Source organism: Scatophagus argus, chromosome 23 (genome assembly GCF_020382885.2).
Source record: "Scatophagus argus isolate fScaArg1 chromosome 23, fScaArg1.pri, whole genome shotgun sequence".
In the NCBI taxonomy this organism is placed as follows: domain Eukaryota; kingdom Metazoa; phylum Chordata; class Actinopteri; family Scatophagidae; genus Scatophagus; species Scatophagus argus.
The window spans coordinates 14,002,956-14,022,222 of record NC_058515.1 but is presented as its reverse complement, the minus strand read 5'-3'; the positions used below and the strand labels follow the sequence as shown (position 1 = coordinate 14,022,222).

General features: G+C 45.4%; 1 protein-coding gene across 1 annotated transcript in view; it reads right to left on the bottom strand.

The window, feature by feature from the left end:
* The window catches only part of exoc6b (exocyst complex component 6B), a 65,724-nt gene that overhangs the window by 42,884 nt on the left and 3,573 nt on the right, over positions 1–19,267 (bottom strand). Inside the window, exons 2-10 of the mRNA XM_046381022.1 lie at positions 17,154–17,319; positions 17,017–17,064; positions 16,838–16,928; positions 16,535–16,580; positions 15,338–15,542; positions 6,914–7,102; positions 4,876–4,944; positions 835–918; positions 383–429 (exon numbers count right to left, since the gene is read on the bottom strand). Of these exons, the coding sequence (XP_046236978.1) occupies positions 383–429; positions 835–918; positions 4,876–4,944; positions 6,914–7,102; positions 15,338–15,542; positions 16,535–16,580; positions 16,838–16,928; positions 17,017–17,064; positions 17,154–17,319 (945 nt within the window). The remainder of the gene's footprint in view (positions 1–382; positions 430–834; positions 919–4,875; positions 4,945–6,913; positions 7,103–15,337; positions 15,543–16,534; positions 16,581–16,837; positions 16,929–17,016; positions 17,065–17,153; positions 17,320–19,267) is intronic.

Genomic DNA, 19,267 nt, shown 5'->3' with positions numbered 1-19,267 from the left:
GTCTCTCACTCCGCCTTCTGCCAAGTTACACAGAAGGCCCACAAAGGGTGGATGGTTAGATAACAGGGTGGATGGAAGGGAAGTCGGGGGAAGGTGGATGGGTGACAAATCGGTGACTGATGATGATGTTGTTCAGAACAAATTAAAATATTATTTTCGTGAGAAGCTAAACAGCTAGCAGCTAAACAAGAGAATCCCTTTGTGGGACAGCTTGTACGCCAACCTTTGACCTTTTGGGTATAAATCATCAACATTTCATCCTATCCTTTATCATAATTAGCACATGAATTTTTGAGTGACCCATTTGAAAATTTCAAACAGGTGAAAACATCTCAAGTAACTGTAAATGACAAGTTAAGCAAAGATGGATGAACGGACTTACCCGACAATCTGATTGAAGTACCGCCTGTAGCCCTCCAGAGTTTCATGCTTAGAAATGCAAGAACAAATAAGAAAGGAGGAGGGGAGGCACAGAGAGAGGGATAAAGAGTCCAGCAGCAAAGGAAAAGTACAGAAAGATAAAAACAAATCAGCAGCAAATACTGCTCAATTTGCCCAATACAATAAATTCACAGAAACAAAATCATAAACCTTTTAAAACAACAAAGTTAAAATCGTCTTTATTTTAGGACATATTCATAACATGAACCTTCCTAACGATGATAACAGTAGCTAACATGGAGATTAACAAGTGTGTGTGTGTGTGTGTGTGTGTGTGTGTGTGTGTGTGTGTGTGTGTGTGTGTGCCGGGTGGGGAGGGGGCAGGCATAGTTAGCAGTGTGTGGGCGTGATGGTGCATACACAAACCACAGAGTGATGGTGACAGGGTCATACCATGTTAGAGTGTGGCTGCAGCACAAGGCGAGCCTGTTTCCTCCTCTGCTTTCTGTAGTAGTTCTCAAACACATCACGCAAACCCTAAAACACAAATTACAGGTAAGAGCAGGCAGGCAGGTGGGTGGGAGTGTTTGAAAGTCTTTTTGGCGCCATCACTGTGCTACCTGGAAGTGAAGTGATGAAACAAAGCTGGTAAAACACATTTTCCTGTTCACTGCAAAAAGCTAAACCTCGCACGAAAGTCAACACTGAGGTTTTAAGTCACTGGGCTTTTATACGCCAAGTCGGGGTCTTTCAACTACACTGGAAAGCCTAACATGTGGTCCAAACGGCGAAGCTGCACTTCGTTGCTGACAGTAGCGTGGGATGCTGCCAACGTTTAAGGCTGTTCGAGGCCGTTACTGATTTTAGGGGAGGATGAACTTAATGAGGTATAAAACCAAAGGCAAGAGGCTCCGAATGATGGGAAAGTGGAGATAAGGTGATGAGTGTGTATGAGTGTGGGTGTGTGTGTGTGTGTGTGTGTGTGTGAGTAAGAGGGAGAGAGAGGCGGTGCATGTGTCTTTGACGACTAGAGCTGGTTGCAGTTCAGGTTTGGTTGGCGTCATCGGTCAGACATCAAAACTGAGACGCTTTCTAAACTCGACCACCTCGTATCTTTTCCTTCCATTACACAGAAGCTCTTTCTCTTATCTGTGCGTGTGTGTGAGAGAGAGCGACGGTTGTGGTCTATCAATCTAGAACCCAGACCAGGACCCACAGTCCTTGGTGAGTTCAGAGATAAGCGCTCAGGACTGGGCAGATAACATAACATGTCCCCTCCACCCACACATACCTGCCCTGCTGAGCGCCAGGCTCTGGGGGTGACTTTATATGACTGTGTGGTGACCAGTGCCTGATATCACTGTGATAGAAGGGGATAAGATATGGGAATAAAAATAAAGACTTTCTGTGAGTTCAACAAACACATCTTTGTGTTTTTCAGGATTATGATAAGAGAGAAGAAGCCAGAAGTCCAACGCACTGTCAGCCACTTGTTCATTACTTGTTTAATCTGGGCCTCGGCTGAACAATCTCCGCTGAAAACACAGCACAAAGTCACAAACAAAACCACAAAGCGGACGGTGGAAATACGAATCTCACCGGTCGAGATCCAGTCGGCATTTTGTAACTACGTTCAGTTTGATGCTGTGAGGCGACACGTGTTTTAATTCCCACTTTGACACTCAGCTGAACAATGCGTTTTCAACAAGCGAGCGGCATCGAACGGCCGTGAACTCTTCACTATCCAGGGCTCGCTCTCCCTGAGAGAGAGCACAGAGGTGAAACACAGGGCTGAGGCTGTGTGTGTGTGTGTGTGTGTGTGTGTGTGTGTGTGTTCCACAATGCCACATAAACAGTGGAGGCAAAGAGATAAGGAGGACAGAGCGCGAAATAGAGATGAAACAGAGAAAAAGTAGAAAGAAAAAAACACAGAGCCCAAAGCCAAGAGACGTAACGTAAATAGAACTTCACTTTGTCGAGTACTGGTTAAAGTGCTAACCAGCTGGGCTAACACCAGCCAATCAGAACTGTTTCTCCTGGCATTCAGTTCTCAGGTTTGCACACCCTTTTGGGGTTTGATATTTTTGTACAAAAATACAAATGCATATGTACTTGGGCCTCCTGTGCAAATCCACTGATTGCCGCCCTTCAGTTGGAACGACTGATGCTGATTAAAAGGTTTAGGAACATCTGAGGCGTCAGAGCCGTCCTGTCAGTTCCAGCTCTCCTGTTCTGGTGCATCTCAGAGCTTCCGGTCCGACCAGTTTGATCTGACCGACTGACCCCCCTCTGCTCTGCTCGGTGTGCAGGACTTCAGGCCCGTGCTTACAGTGATCACAACTCAACACGCAGTATGTACGTGTGTGTGTGTGTGTGTGTGTGTGTGTAACAAAGGAGGATTGTTTAAGCCCGGCGCTGCTGGAAAATGGTGGACTTTCAAACATGGAAAAGAGAAGGAGAGGTGGAAAGAGAGAGGAGAGAACGGATGGAGGAGCAGAACAAATGGGGACAAAGTGGTGGTCTTAATTGCAAATAGGATTCCACATCCAGGTTTACTAGAAAAATAAATGAAACCGTTACATGCGCGTGCCTGTGTGGGTGCGAGTCATTCTCATTTAACAAACAGTGTGGGTGATTTTCCAGTCGATCTCTCTGGGCTGGACATTTCACTTCTAACGGTAAATCCACATCTCTGCCCAATGGCCTGTCATTCAAACTGCTGCGACACCACAGTAATGGGTAAAACAGCTTCAGCCGAGTGTGTGAGCGTGTGTGTGTGTGGGTGTGTGAGCGAGGCAGAGAGAAACGAGCGAGCGAGGCCGACCTCAGGGGTGAAGAGGTCACACCTTTCAACACCTTCCCGAGACAGAACACACTCCTTTCTCTTCTCCATCACTCTCTCCCCTTTTCTTTTCCATCAGCCTTCCCTTCCCTCCCATTTTGTTCCTCCTCCTCCGCCTCCCCCTCTGCTCCTCTCTCTCACCCCTGTAGTTACCCCCTCTCTCTAACCTCCTTGTGTTTTCACCCTCGTCTTCCTGTTTTTGCCCCTTTAACCTCCCCGTGACCTCCCTCCTTTCCTCCTCCTCGCTCCTTATCGCCCTGTGGCCGATTCACTCTCTCCTCTGTGCTTCCTGTAAACACTGCTCCTCCGCTGACCTTTACCCTCCCTCCTTATCACCATCACTTGTTAAGCAAAGTTCCTCTGCGTCTCTTTTTGCTCTCGTCTTTACCTCCTTCGCTTTGTCCTGCCCATCTTTCTATCATCTCCCTGTTTTTCATCACCGTGAGCGTTCCCTTGCACTCACCTCTTTAAACTTTTTTGACCTCTTTTCTCTTCGTCCTCCATCATTAAACCTCGCTCTCCCCACCCCCCCATCTCTTATTCTCCCCCTTTACCCTTTCCCTAACCTCACTCTCGCTTTCTGCGCCCCCCCCCCCTCCTCCTTCATCGTTCTTTTTTGCCCGTTCATTTTCTCCTTCCTGTCAAAGTTCATGCACTTCCTGTCCCCCTGCCTGAGAGCCCCACAGACACACACACACACAAATTGAACTGAAACAGCCAACCCTCTGGCCGCATTGGCCCGGTCGCAGCCCCTACAGGCCTGCAGGCACACACACATCCCCCAAATGTTCAACTAACCCAGTCATGGCCCAGTCAACACCTCCACCCATGTCGCTTTCGCTCTGACTGAGATGAGACACACACTCTCTCTCTCACACACACACACACACTCTCTACAGCAGCCTGGTTGGAGTGAAGCCAGGCTCGAGCCAGAGGCCTCATCTTACAGCATCACGTTCCTCTCTGTGCGTAAACCTTGTGGTAAGGCTCCCTACAGACTGGACGATATGACAACATTCTGTGTACCGCTTTGATATCTCTGGCTGTGTGAGGTCATTGTAGGCGGTAATTCACGGGCAGGACTGACAGGACTGTCGCATGTGTAAGCATACCAACAGTATGCACAAAAAAAACCCTGCATCACAACTGATATTGACATCAAAACACAGAATTTTATCTACCATGGCAGACTTCCTTCGTATCTCCCCACTTCTGTTAAAAATCAATAGAGGTTGTTTTCATTCATCGGCATCCTCTAATCTCGCCTGTTTATCCTACATTATCTTTCATTTGGCTTTTTACACAAAGTTAAACTTAGTGCAGCTATAAGGTCAATGAAGTTTAACCTCACTCTGTCACGATGACAGTACAGTTTATTGTTTGTTTATAAAATTGAAAACAAAAACTTCATTGACTCCAACAGGAATCAGTGGTTTTAAATTAATTTGATTAACAAGCATTAATACGTGATTTGCACCACAGAACTTTGTTACCGAGGTCAGTAATGGTGGGGCTTGGTGGGGACGGAGATATTAGAAGTGCTTTATAACAGGAACGTATTGTAGTCAGGGCTCAGCATCAGAACAGGCTGATGAAAGATGAAAGTTATGGAGATCAGAATGGGAAGAAAACAAACGAGAGGATTAACTCACCAGCACGGTGTAGATGTGCAGACAGCGGTAAACCGGAGAGAAATCCACCAAGTCGTGAGCTCCGGGGATCTGCTGAGACAAGCGAGACATACAATCAGACCGGATGTCCACCTCGCGAAAACAACACGAGACGATTCTCAATCACAATAAAATACAGGGCAGAAACTAATAACCATTTTCATTATTCAATTAATGAGCCTATTATTATCACTATTAATCAATTAGTCCCAAAAATAATTTCTGAGAGCCCATAGTGATGTCTTCTTATTGCTTTTCTTTTATTTATTCCCCAAAACAAAACACCCAAAAACCAAAGAAACTTTATTTACTCTCATAAATGACAACGAATCAAGACGAAAAAAATAACTGAACCGATTATCAAAACAGTTGGCAATTAATGCAGATAATTTGAAGAATAATCAATTGATTGACCAGTCATTGCAACATTTGTACTGTGATGGATATTTCTTCCTTTTTCTTCATGCATTACGATCCTTACTTTACACCTACTGTCCTTCATCTCGTTTTGACAACAAATTTGCATTTCCATGCAATGCAAATGAAAGACAATTAACAGATATTTGGAAGCAACACACATTTGGCATTAGACAAAGTAGTGGGCGTGACGCTGAGTGAGACCACAGTCTGGAGACACTCAGCATTGCCATCTCTACTGGCAATTGGTTGGAAAGAAAAAACAAAACTAATCCGATGGTGGGAAAAATCCTGAATATTGGCTCTGATAATCGGCCTGCCCCTAACAAAGAGAAGCAGAAACAAACAAACAGCACTTCTGCAGCACTTCATTATTTTGTCTGGAAGTCTTCTGACAGTGTCACCAGCGCTTCATACCTCTTTTCTTTCCATCTATCCTTCCATCTAATCATCCCACATTCCACTCCTTCCTCTTCACCCACATCCTCTGTCTTCTGGAGAACAACACAGTGGCAATTTACCCATCTTAACACACACACAACAACAAAAAAACCATGTGCCCTCTTGCCCTCTGGAAAGTTGGCTTTCTGTAAATACCAGCTTTGATGTGAGTCCTGAAACAATACGAACAAACGGTGGAAGGAGAGTAGGGATGGAGGCGAAAAAAGAGGAACTGGAAACGAAAGGGAGATACAAGCAGGAACAAGTTAAAAGAATGGAAATCGATGAAGAGGAAACACGAGAAAGGGAGCGATGAGGAACAACCGGACACAGAGTGAGAGAGAGAAGGTGAAAAAGACAAGGCAACAGCAGTGAAGGTATGAAAAAGGGCCAAGACAAGAAGGTGGCAAAGTAAGAGAGGATACAGAGAAACGGGGCAGGGAGGGCGGCTGTAAATGGAGGGAGGAGGAGGAAAGGGAAAGACATGGCAGGGGCAGGGATGGCGTGAGGGGATGATGGCAGCGGCGATGCCAACCATCGGCGCCAACACGGTCGTAACCCTGGCGGTCGTGGGGTCAGGCCTTTGTTTGAGCCAAGGTCTTCCCTTACAGAGGGGTGAGTCAAGTTTACAGGACGTAAATAAGCCAAGGGGACGACAGGGACCTTAAAACAGAATGGCGACGGGGAGGGTGACAAGTTCAGCTCTATTCTCTTCAGCTTCATTGTACTTCGTTTTCCTTGAGTGTGAAACAACAAGGGCTGGAAAAAAAAGGGAATTTTGATCCCACGAGGGATGACTTGAAGAGTTCAGTGTCAAAATGCTTTGTGTCCATTTTGTAGTAATGACAGGAATTCTGCAAGTTCATCCTTTGAACAATCTGTACACACGTTTCCAATGAACTTTGACCAGCTAATGTTCTTCATAGGTTCTTAATGTTTGTGCCTCAAAATGAAGCGGCGCCCAACACAAACCTTCAAACCAAATGATTTTAGTAAAACAAGTAAAACCCTTTAAAACATCAGAATATGGATTTGCAGTCTGGACAGGCTTCCGTCTGTTGGTTTTCAAATACTGGGGCCTGACACTCAGAAGGTCACCCTCAGTTGCATTACATTGATTGCAAGCATTACTTCTGTGTGTGTGTGGTTGTGGTTCTCTCACTTCATCATCCTCCTCTTCATCCTCCACATCCAGGATGCCAGAGTCCTGCTCGGACAACGGACTGCCACTCTGTCCGCTGCCGTCCGTCCCAGCTGCTGTCGCCACCGCCACCTCCTTTCTGCTGCGTCGGCCAATCAGGGCCCTGGGCTGCGTGGAGACGGAGCTGTCCAACGAGCGCTGCAACTGGGCCTGAAACACAACACCAAAACCCAGAATCAGACAGTCATACAGATCAGATTCGACCACCGGAACTGATTCTTTTGCTCTTCCCTAACTTGCTTTGTTTTCTACGGTTGTTTCCTACATTTCTCAGAACACTTTTCAACAACAAACACCACAGAGGAGGAAAGGGAACTTGCTGCATTTAGCTTTTGGCGTAACATCAGAGCAGCAGAATCTCTTTGAGTCTGAGGGCCTGACACCAAAACCAGATGTTAACTGATAACAATAATACACTACAATCAAAGACCACTGCAGCTGACCTATAAAGTTACACTTTATGGGGCAGAAATGTACACAAACGGACACAAGGGACCATAATAAGAAAACACCTTAATCCTCCTAGGAAAGTAAGCAATAACAGCATAAACAACATTTGCTAAATTCCCAGTTTCCCAAGACAGTTTTGGGAAAAGCTCACACACTGCGGATGGTGTAATGAGGCCACTGGTTGAGACCTTTGACCAAAACCCGCCACTCCTTGTCCCATGAAAATACCCACGGACATGACCTATAAAAATGATTTACCAAAGCGCCAGAGGGAAAAGACAGGAAGGGAAGAGCAGGAAGGATGAAGAGTCAATGAAACTGAAAACAAAGCGCAAATTAGTGTTCAGGACTTGAAAGGGCAGACAAGGATACACATTTGACCTGTGCTTTTGCGGATCAAAGCTTTGATTTAAATTCAGATGCAGTAGTAACATTTACATATAGTTATAGGTCAGTTTGATATGTATTCAATATTTGGCATACATTTGGGTAATGCAGGAATAATCCCATGAGTGAAGTTTCCCAAAATAACCCAACATAAAGGAAGATGGGGCAAAGACAGCAGGAAATGGAAAGATTTTCCACAGAACAATGCAGTGTGCAATGTAATATCTGATGCAAACCATGTCCTGCCTGGGTAACTATTTGGGGAAAACAGAGTATTGTGGGAAATGATGCACTCGGCTCCCTCTGCGGCAGCGCTGGACCAGGAATACTAAAAATAAAAAGAATCAAACAGGAAGTCTTGGTATCCAACACAAGATGAAAACAGAATCACGTTTCTTAGAGAAACAACTGAGCCTACCTCTAAGCCCTGTTGCTGGGAAGCATCATTTTCTATGTTTGCATACTATGTAGTTAACCGAAAAGGCGTTTTTGTTGCCACCATACTGGGTTTTGGTTTTGTGGTCTTTTAAATACAACCGCTGGCGATTTCTTGGATTTGCTCGCAACTCTTTGGGTTCTTTGAGCGTTCAATTCTGGTCTCCTTCGCAGCTCCAAAACATTTCTGTGGGAAAACCTTGTTATCAGAGGAAACCTTCTCAGATCTAGGCTTCATGCATCTTTCCATCCACACCCAGATCCGCCTCGGGTCCTCTTGAGAACCTACGTGAGTGCTTCCTCGGTTCGCCGGCGCCAGCACGTAGACAACTTCGTGCACTTAAATCTGTCGATAGATACGTCACAGCCGATTTGCGCCTTTAATGACAACGGTAATGAGAAAAACTGGTGTTCATGGGAGGGTGGAAATGCACAAACATGGAAGAGCACAATACCAGTGATGCTGGGAGAATACAATGCCATCTTTGATCTAATGCCCACACACATGCACTCGCACACAAAAGACTAATGAGTCATAGAACACAATGTGGCCACAAACAGAACCTAACAAAATCAGTGGACAGCCTCATTCTTCTGCAGTGAAGCAAGTGCGGACGCACAGAAACGTGCCAAGTTCTGCCCTCTCTTTTCAGGAAAGCAGAACAGGTAACGAACAACCTCTGAAAACGTTCTCAGCGGTTCTTTTCACCAGTTCGTTCAGAATTCTTCAGCTCTCATGGGTGTGTGATTGTAAAAGAACAACAGATCAATCCATGAGAAACTCCAGACCTCAAAAACAAAAAAAAGTGAAGAGTTTTGTTTTGTCGGCGACACTTTCCTCCCTGCACGGCATTCCTTTCCTAATTTTCTTTCTTTCCACATACAAATTAACATAACTATACTTGAAAAGGTAGCAACCAATGAAAGACAGACATGAGAGGGGGAGCGAAAGACACAGAAAAGCATCTTTTCTACAACATGGGATAATGCCGATTCGGACGTCAGCATCTACGTCAGGAAATTCCACTTAGTGGTCGAATTCAGCTCTCCAGCACTCTTCAGCAGGTGTGCAGTCCGTCCACACTGTCACACCGCCATTCATTCTTACCCGTCACACAATACCAAGTTGTGTCGCTAACAGAAACCCCTTTGACCTCTGTCTTTTGTTGCGTTTCTCTTCAGGGGTGGCATTCGGTGTGGCACTTGAAGTTCAAGTGGGGTGAAAGTGCGTCATTACTTGTTCACAAACCCATAGGAAAAAGAGGGAGAATATAGGCGAAGAACGTGGGGGAAAAAAAGGAAATGGTCTAAGAACGGCATACAGGACGATAAGGAGAAAAGAGAAAGTGAATGATGGTGAAGAGGAGAAGGACAGGAGGTGAAAAGAAGATGGCAATGGAGGAGGCACAAGCATGTAAACTGCCTGAGAGGAAGCAAGCAACAAATTGTTGGGGATGAATCAGGGCCACATGATAGTCCATTTAGAGCAAAATGACTCTAAATATTTTCAAAATGATCCGATATTACACTGTGGCAACACCACAAGGCAGCCCCGAGATAAATATGTGCTGCGTGGCTTCGCTGAGAAGCTTTTGCAGTCTTCTGTGCGCATTTGCGGGCTGAGTGTGGAACTTGACAAAAATTGCAAGCGAAAGGGCAAAGTTGCAGTGATCTCCTTGCTGACAAGTGGTTTAAACTGCCTGTTTATTGTGGGGAAGATGCAACAATTTGTGCAAAACAGCCGTCCACGCCATTCCCTGAAAAGGAAATGGAGATTTATGTAGTGACTTTAGATTATTTTGAAGCCAAACAAAAGTAATCACTGCCAGCAGGAAAGCTGTTTTGCAAAACAACTTGTCAACAATTGGGAAAAAAAAAAAACAAGCAAAAAAGAAACAAACGCACTTAATGTCGGGATTTGAACAAACCAAGGCACTTCCAACAGCTTGTGTTTATTTAACCGAAGGACAAAACTTTGAAGTAGCATGGTTTGAATCCAAGGAGATTACACATGCCAAGAAATAACGCAATTGGTCGATGAACTTCTTGGGATCTGCTGGTCAATGGTAACTCAATTTTTATATCCAAAAAGTCAAAAGTCAACTCCATCACAATGTTTTCCATCCATTTCACGTGTGGTCAGATACTGGATTGGTGACTATAATCTTGTTTGTCCACCTTCAAACTGTGCTGCCCGGTTAAACGTGTGTGAAGTCTCCATGTGATCCCCCACAAGCCAGGAGACGAAGCTCTGCATAACACTGCTGTAACAGGTATGATGCGAGTCTGCACACACATGGATGGAAACTGCAGCTCGACCACAGCTGCAACCTCAACCTTTTCGGGTTTTAAAACTGACCTGGTTTCTAACGTCACCTTAATCACTCTTTCACCAGACATTTCCCGATCCCACTTAAGATTGGGGGACAAAAATTGTTTATTTTTGACTGTGCAGATGCTTTGGTTTGAAGTCATTTAAACACACTGATATGTTTGAGATGTTTAGTTTGTTTTGGTTAAATTAAAAAGAGGTTTGTAGAAAAGCAAAACACTGGAAAAAGTAGCATTTGGGTATTAGTGCCAAAGCTAAAGCAATCTGGCAATACATACAGTATGTGTTATACAGATCAGGGCTAAAAACATGACAGGGACATCCCTACAATGGATCACTTTTCGGCAGGCAGACGACAGAGCACAAATAATGGAGTCTGATGGCAGTGAACTGTGGAGCGTTATTCAGCAGACAACACACACACACACACACACACAATGACCCATAAGAGTCTATTTTTGTTTTCAATGTGATGGTTCAATACACCAATCCAGCGCGTGCCCTCCGCCACCCCCACTGCACCCGCATGGATGTGTGTGTGCTCAGAAACTAGATACAGGTAATCAATCTTCTTCCACTTCACAGGCCAATCTGTTTCCCATTAGTGTGTGTGTGTGTGTGTGTGTGTGTGAAACTACTGAATACACAGCAGAAGCCATGAACTTGTCCTCTGCAATAAGGCAATAAGGGGAAAAAAAAAGAGGATCAAGAGAAGGAAAGGAGGGAGGGAAGTAGATGGAAAGATGAGGAGATGGAAAGAGCGGAGGAGAGAGAAGAGACAGAGACAGACATCATCGAGAGAGTGAAAGAGTGAGAGAAACAACACAGGAGAGTTATAAAAGGAGGATTCAGGTTCAGGAATCCTCCTATTATCCTGTCTTCTTCTCCTCCTCTCCTCAGTGATTTCATCCCTCTCCTTCTCTGACCTCCTCCTCCTTCTCCTTCTTCTCCTCCTCCTCCTCCTCCTCCTCCTCCTCCCTGCCCCTTCTTGCACTGGGCACCATGAGGCAATGAAATACGATCCAGGAAAGCCAGTTTGACTAATTCAATCATGAGTTAGAATGCTTGGTAGGCGCCAAAGCACAACGAGGACGAACTTTAAAATCACATCAACAACTTGCTTTATTTATTTTATCAGCAAGGCCAAGGCCCATAATCCATCTGCCCCTCGTCTTAGCAGTCCAGGTTACAGAGAGACCAGGACTGGGCACCTGCCTGGCATCGATCACCTATAAAACATCAGCAACTAATCCTCACCTTGTCAAAAGTCTCATGTTGAAAACCTGGAACAGCAAATGTAAGAAAAGCTTTGGCCTTTTTTCCCTCTCTCTCTCTTACCCCCCTCAGCCACTTCCTTTCCCACCTCTCCCTCATCTTTTTACTTCATCTTTTGTCCTTTGTCTTTTCACCCTCCCACGTTTAGCTCTTCCCTTTCATCTTCCTTTTCTCCCTCCATTCACCTTCTTCCCTTGATTGTTTCCCTTCATCCTCTTCTTCACGTCCCCTCTTGTCCTGTTCTGTTCTTCCTTCTTAGGCTTTTCCCCACCCACTGTCTTCCTTTTTTACTTTTGTCACTTTTACATCTCTTCTTCCTCCTCTTTCCACCCTCAGCCTGATCTTTCATGTTTGCTCCCCTCTTTCTTCTGCATCCTTCATTTTATCCATATCATTCCTCCTCTTCCCTTCTCCCCGTTGTCCTCATCTTCTCCCATCTCTTCCTCTTAACTCCCTCCTCCTCTTCCCACTCTCAAAACTTCCTCTCTCTCCCTCTTCGCCTTCTTCCTCCCCACCCATCTTTGCCCATCTCTCCTCTTCCTCCTCTTCTTACGGGCATGTGGCAGCAGACAATAGCTCCATTGTAAGCCCCGTGTTCTCCTCCTTCTCCTCCTCCCTCCATCCCCAGATCTATTTATTTTCACATCCTCGGTCGAGGGAGTTGTAACGACGGCTGGGTACAGAGAGCTGGGAGCTAATTTGGAACAGAGCACACCAGAGAGACACACTGTCTGAGAGAGAGAAAGCGAGGGAGAGGCAGGAAAAACTAAGAGGGATAAGGAAAGAGGGTGAAGGAGGGACGAAAGGAAAGAAAGACAAGGAGCTCTTAATTGTGCGTCCACATCGTCCACACACACACACACACACACACACACACACACACACACACACAGGGTTTCTGATTGAGTGCGAGCGCTCTGAGCCAGACATTTGATACAACAACATAATCCCAGTATCGGTATCAGGACCACTGGGGTTTCCATAATCTCCCTTGTAATTAGTGGTTAGAGGAGTTAGCGGTTAGCTTCTTCAGTGACTGCAAGTGGATTTTCTATGCCAGTGATTCTCGAATTGCGCGCCCCCCACCCCCCCGGGGTCAGCAAAAGGGTTCGGGTTGTGCAGATGTGGAGTGACACACGGGGACGACTTGTGCTGTGCATGAGGGTCATCTGAAGACAAACTCCTCTGCATTCACCAAACACTCGAGACTCTTACAGATTTGTCTCATACTTCCATTCTGACCACCTTTACTTCCTTGCTCGGAGTGAAGGAAAATACTCGGTACATCATCAGTATCAGCTGTAAAGGGCTTACAATATCATTTTGAGTTAGGTGGAAAAACAAACGTGCATATATCCATGTTGGCAATAAGCCAAAATGAGTTTAAAATATCAGGATATCAGATATCGGCACTGTTTTTCATACAGGAAACTTCACCAAATACGTGCAGGGTGTTATTCATGTACAAATTCACAGTTAATCATGTCTTTCATCACTCTAGGTACTTTAAAAGTCTATCCTCGGTGGGCGGCAGGTGGAGAGGAATTTGGGAAAAGCTTTCCCAGTTGTGTTATTCCTGTGTGATCTACTGCTTCTTATCTACGAGGCCTTACGTGACTTTGCGTGTCCTGTGATGTGACCACTGAACATCGGCGAACTGTGATGTCGATGCTATACACATATTGCTTAGACCCCCACGCATCTCCATGTCCTGACAAACATGAGACTTGATGTAAATGTGAAACGTTTCCGTGCAAATGTAGGTGTTACGACATGGTAAAAGCCTGCTGAGAAATCACTCCTCCCGGTCGCTCTGCTGGGTTGAGACCTGGTGACTGTGAAGGCTGTAGTATGTGATTCACGGCAGACTCATTGAACCCCTTCCTGCCCTGTAGGGAAGAATCTGCCTTTGCCATGGTCCTCTAACTGAAATCACAGGGTGGGTTTGTCATCTGCAGGAGGGCCTTTATCACTCAACAACCAGCAACAGCAGCGTTTTGGGATTACGAGTTAGAAATGATCCTCTAGTGACATCTAGAGGACAAAAGTCACCGTCTCATTTTTTTCCATGACTTTTTGACACTCAAAGTTCAGTTTACTTAATGAAAACGAAGCAGCATTTCCAGTAAGTAAATTCAAGTAAGTTAAATTATCATTTACACAGCATTACTTTCAGAATCATGGTTGGGAAATGACTGTAATTATATTGTGCATTTTATCCAAAGAGCTTCCATTCACACACGGATCACAGAAAGCTACCATTCAAGCTGATGGTCTGACCATCAGGAGCAGGTTTGGGTTTCATTGCCTTCACTTTGACGTGTGGACAGGAGGAGCAGGGGGCAAAAACACCAACATCGGGATGAAGTGCAACAAACCAGGAGTGTTGCAGCAGTAATACATACGACGCACTTAATGTCAAAATCTACAATTATTAAGAGGCGATTGGAACGCAGTACACAACACAACGTGCAGCCACGTTTCTCACAGTCTCCATCCGCTCATCCATCTGTCGTCAGCCTCGTCCTCGTTCCCATCCTGCAATCCCACGGAACAACAATCCTCAAGTACTGGAGGCACACAAATAAACAAGAGGCCTCACTCTGAGCTGTGGATACCACGAGAAAACACAACACACACAAACACACACACTCATATGTAACTTCCTCAGCCTTGGAAAACAGAAAAACAATTAGGTAAGTGCTGAAAAGCAGGGTCTCTCTGCAAGTGTGTGTGTGTGTGTGCGTGCTCAGTGACGAGGCGTCTCCTGCAGCGCCTACACGATTGTTTACTGGCAGCAGAACCACAGAGATACACACACACACACACACACACACACACACAGGCTGCTTCTGATTAACAGAGAGAGAGAAAGACAAAGACGAGATGGAGAACAAAAACCAATTGTGGTATAACAGCCAGTAACGCCGTACAGTTCTTATCAGCAAACACACACGCAGAGACAGGCGCTCTCACACACTCTTGTATTACGTTTGCAACTGTGCATTCGGACCACATATGAAGTCTGTACTGCTATCTGCAGCAGTATCTCTGTGACTGCCACACACCCCCGCAGCTGTGAAACTGGCCGAGCAAACGGCGGCTTCCATCTTCCCATCAGCTCGCAGCATCTGCAGCTTTGAACAGCTCAGAGCTCAAGATGTGAGTGTTACAAAGAAAAGGGCACAAATAAAGGGCGTCTGACGGAAAAGGTGAGTGTTTAGTTCGCTTATTTTTCCAGCAAAAGGGAGTGCTGCAAGACATGAATGACTGTGCTGTATATTCTGTTTTTATAGCCTAAATGAGTCCAACAATCCATTAAGTGTCATTCAGATGTGATGTGATGAGGGATTTGTGTGGGGAAAGATGGAAAAATACACCGATGCTACACATCATCATCTGCGTGGAATCGGCTTCTTCAGTCCACATTTTGATCTTTGTTTTTTAGAGCTAATTCTATCAGCAGAGATAAACACGTGCACGTGTGTTTGCGTACGTTTGCGTACCTGTTTGATGGCGGTCTCTCCTATCTTGTCCGAATGTTTCCGGATGCTCTCCAGGAAGTCCCTCAGCTGCGTCATGGCCGTGTCCCGGATCTGCGTCCTCAGTTTGGGGATGTTTTCCGCCATGATGGAGCAGAATCGGTACTGACCGGCCCGGGGAAGACACGTCTGCTCCAGCTGCTCCAGCGTCCGCAGCGCTGGGTAGTACCTGAAATACACACACACACACAGGTCTCTGTATTCATTCATGCAGTCATTTGATTTCTTATGAACTCAATTCAAACTTCAAGCTAAGATGTGTTCACTGCCAGCTCTCGCACAGCTACTGTAGCTTCATGTGACTGTGCAGACTCCAGTAAACGTAGACGTTTGTAAAGCTGACAAACGTGTAGCAGTAAAATAATGTCCTGACTGTCAGATGTATGAATAAAAACCAGCAGGAACACAAGCACACACACACAAAAATAAATACACTTGGATACACATCAGGAATCTTTGGCAATACAATAACCCCCAAACACTTCACTCCACTGCATCTCTCACACACTCACGCACACACACACTCTCTCTCTCTGTCCAGGAGCAGTTGCTGTTGGCTGACCTCTCCCTGCTCTCCGAGGGCCCGGCAGCCGCAGGACAGAGAGAGGTAGAAAAACACACAAACAAACGACAAATTTATGACCAACCAGACTTCTGTCTACAGGTCAGGCCAAGGGCAGGCAGGGGAGGAAAGAAAGAGAGTGAAGAAATGAGTGTTCCTATTCCAAGCACTCTTGCGCCACCCAGTGGTCAGAAGTTAGGAAACAATAGTCTAAATGCTCCATGTATCAATGTGATTAATAGCATGGTTTATAAATCAGTGCATACTGATGAGACATCTATGATGTCTCAGGATAATAACCTTAAAGACAAAAGATTACAGTTAAGACTCTTCCGCTTCCTGTCAAACAGGTTGTGCTCACAAGCTCATTCTCTATTTTCACACTGTGCTTTGTGTAATTAAGAAGCATCTCTTAGGCCCAATCCAAATGTCCACACTCAGAGACAGGGCTGTCCTACTGTCAACATATCAGTGCATGAGACTTTCCAGATACTTTCAGTCTGCAGAAATGCAGGCTGATGGAAATCTGCAAGATTTTGATACTCAACACTGAGGTAAAAAGTCAGATGTACCTCTAAAAGACAGAAACGATAACATACCTTTTGGCCCTCATCTGCTCCTGTAGCCTGCTGTACATCTCCAGGACTGGGGTGAAGCAGGGAGAGACGAAGCAAAAGACAGACTGGTTAAAAACAGGAATCAGCAATCTTGAACAAATGCTCAAAGTAGAAAGAAAAAAAAAAAAGTTTTTGGAATTGTTTTATTTTGAAGTTTTTGTCCGTATACATGAGCAGAGCTGGTGTAAAAACACATCTACCTTAAATACAACGTCAACACTCAAACACAAGCCCATAAATAATATCGTATACGTGCATCTCATGCTCACATCCAGTGTGTGTTACCTGGGAGGCAGTGTGTCAGTTTGTCTATGGTCGTAGCGATGTTTCTCTGCTGCACTCGGCACAGTTTGAGCTCCTCCATGGAGCTGGTGAGCTGAAAAGAATACAAAGAAGAGGCAGAGGAAGGTGCATCAGCTGAAAAGCCTTCTGATTGGAGAGCACACATATTTGAATCAGTTTACCTCTTTGCCATCATCCTGGAGACGCCTGTTGGTTTCAGTCACCTGACTCTGAGAGAGGAAAAAACAACAGATGAATGAAAGAAAATTACTGGAGTCTTTGTTACTCAGGGCTCTCCACCCTCACGGTCCCTCCTCACCTTCAGTTTCTGCGCCTCCCCTCGTACTTTGAGCAGCTCTGTGATGGAGTCGACAAACCCCTGGAAGTGATGGTTACACATCTTCTCAATCTCTCGATCGTGGTTCCTGATCCGCGCATCCAGCTTCTCCATGAAGAGCCCATGTTCCTGACCGTCGTACACCGACCTGGAGAAAAAAAAAATAAAAGAAGAAGACGACAGGTAAGAAGAGGTGAGACATTTTGATTCTGCAGATAAACAGCATACAGCTGTGGAATTGGTGCAGGTACAAAATACACCCACCAGGGGGCGTTGCTGCAAAGCTCTTCAGCAACAACCTGCTCCACATTCCCACACATCCACAGCTGGGAGTTTCTAAGTTTAAACTTCCTGATTAAACATCAGAGAAATTAGTGCTTAGGAACTTGAAAAGGAGTGTGGGCTAACTGGCTGGTATAACGTTTGGTCAGGTGTCAGTGGTTGTCATTTCAGGTTAATTACATGAGATTCAGAGCACTTGACTGCTGAAAACTGAGAGCTGCAACAAGCGGTTCACCAAACATTAGCAGCCAACTCAAATGTGTCGCTGGAGATTAAAAATAATAACAAAAAAAATGTTTTTGTGGGATGTGGGACATACATTTGGTGTAAATACCCCAAAGAACCCCAAGACAGAACAAAACAGAATTTATCTAACATTTCTCCTTCCTCCAGTTTATGAAGCTGGTCTCAGGAGAACACAGACGCAGAAAAACAGCATGTGAGTATTTCTGTGCACACGCCTTCTCTGTAATAGTGATCACACCACTTCCTGTGTTCTGTCCCTTCCCAAAACAGCACACACACACACACACCTGTGTATGACGTGACCTCACCACTCTTCCTCCTGTTGACCAGGAAATAGCCCACTTGTACAATAGAGAGCAGGTCTGACGCCACAATGTGCTTTCTTTAGACACACACACACACACACACACACACACACACACACACACACAGAGCCTCCAGTGTTTGCTGACATCAAACAAAGACATTCAGAAATACCACACATCTAAAAGTCATACAATGAGCTACCAGAATGTTTGTGAGTCCAAAGTCTGTGCAAGCTGACAAAACAAACCTGCTGCTGCAGGTGTCCTAATATCCCCCCTGACCCACTTAATCAGCAGTGATGTAGATGAGTATCAATACTTATGTGAATATTTTGTGAAAGCACCAATAGTCTAACCTACAGTATCGTCACACTATCCACATTTCTATATTCTACGTCTAACGGAACTGGGCCGATGGCTGACAGTCAGTCATCGACCACTGAGATCTCTGGCGCCAAGACATCATGATATATGTTGTCCACATCAAAACCTGTCAGAAAGAGGAGGAGCAGGAGCAGGAGCAGGAGGAGGAGCAGGAGGAGGAGGAGGAGACAGCAGGCTCGGTAAATTTGAGAAACAAGGAATTTGAAAGCAAGGAGTTCTGACATGCAGAAGTTCAAGAAATGTGCTCTGAGTTATGACATCATTGTAAACAGCTGTGTGCGTGTGTGTGTGTGCGTGTGTGTGTGTGTGTGTGTGTGTGTGTGTGTGTGTGTGTGTGTGTGTGTGTGTCTTCCATTCGAGGAAATTCAGGGCCGAGCTGCTGGCTGCTCGACAGCTGGCTAAATAGGATCTTAACCCACTTAAAACAAGCACACCAGCCCTTAAGTGTGTATGAATGGATGTGTGTGTGTTTGTGTGTCCTCCCAAGTGCAGACTGATGACTCAGCAGGGTGTGTGTGTGTGTGTGTGTGTGTGTGGGCTGTAACAAGCTTGTGGCAAGTTACTCCCTCCTGTCATTCACTAGCACAGCCTTACAGACACACACACACAGTCCTCGTTACACGTCATAAGTGTGGGAATATTCCACACGGACATTTTCAACATGGCTGTAATCAGAGACCAGAGGACTCATGACCAACCAGCACCTTGTGTGGATGGTGAGAATCCCAAACCAACTTAAGACGGACAAAACCAACTCGACGGGCATCTTTCAGAAGCAAAGCGAGGACTCAAAACGCAAAGATGACAGCAACTTCAACCTCAGTCTGTCTCTTAATTTCTGTGAGCATACTCTCTCCAGTAGCATTAACGGATGGTAAA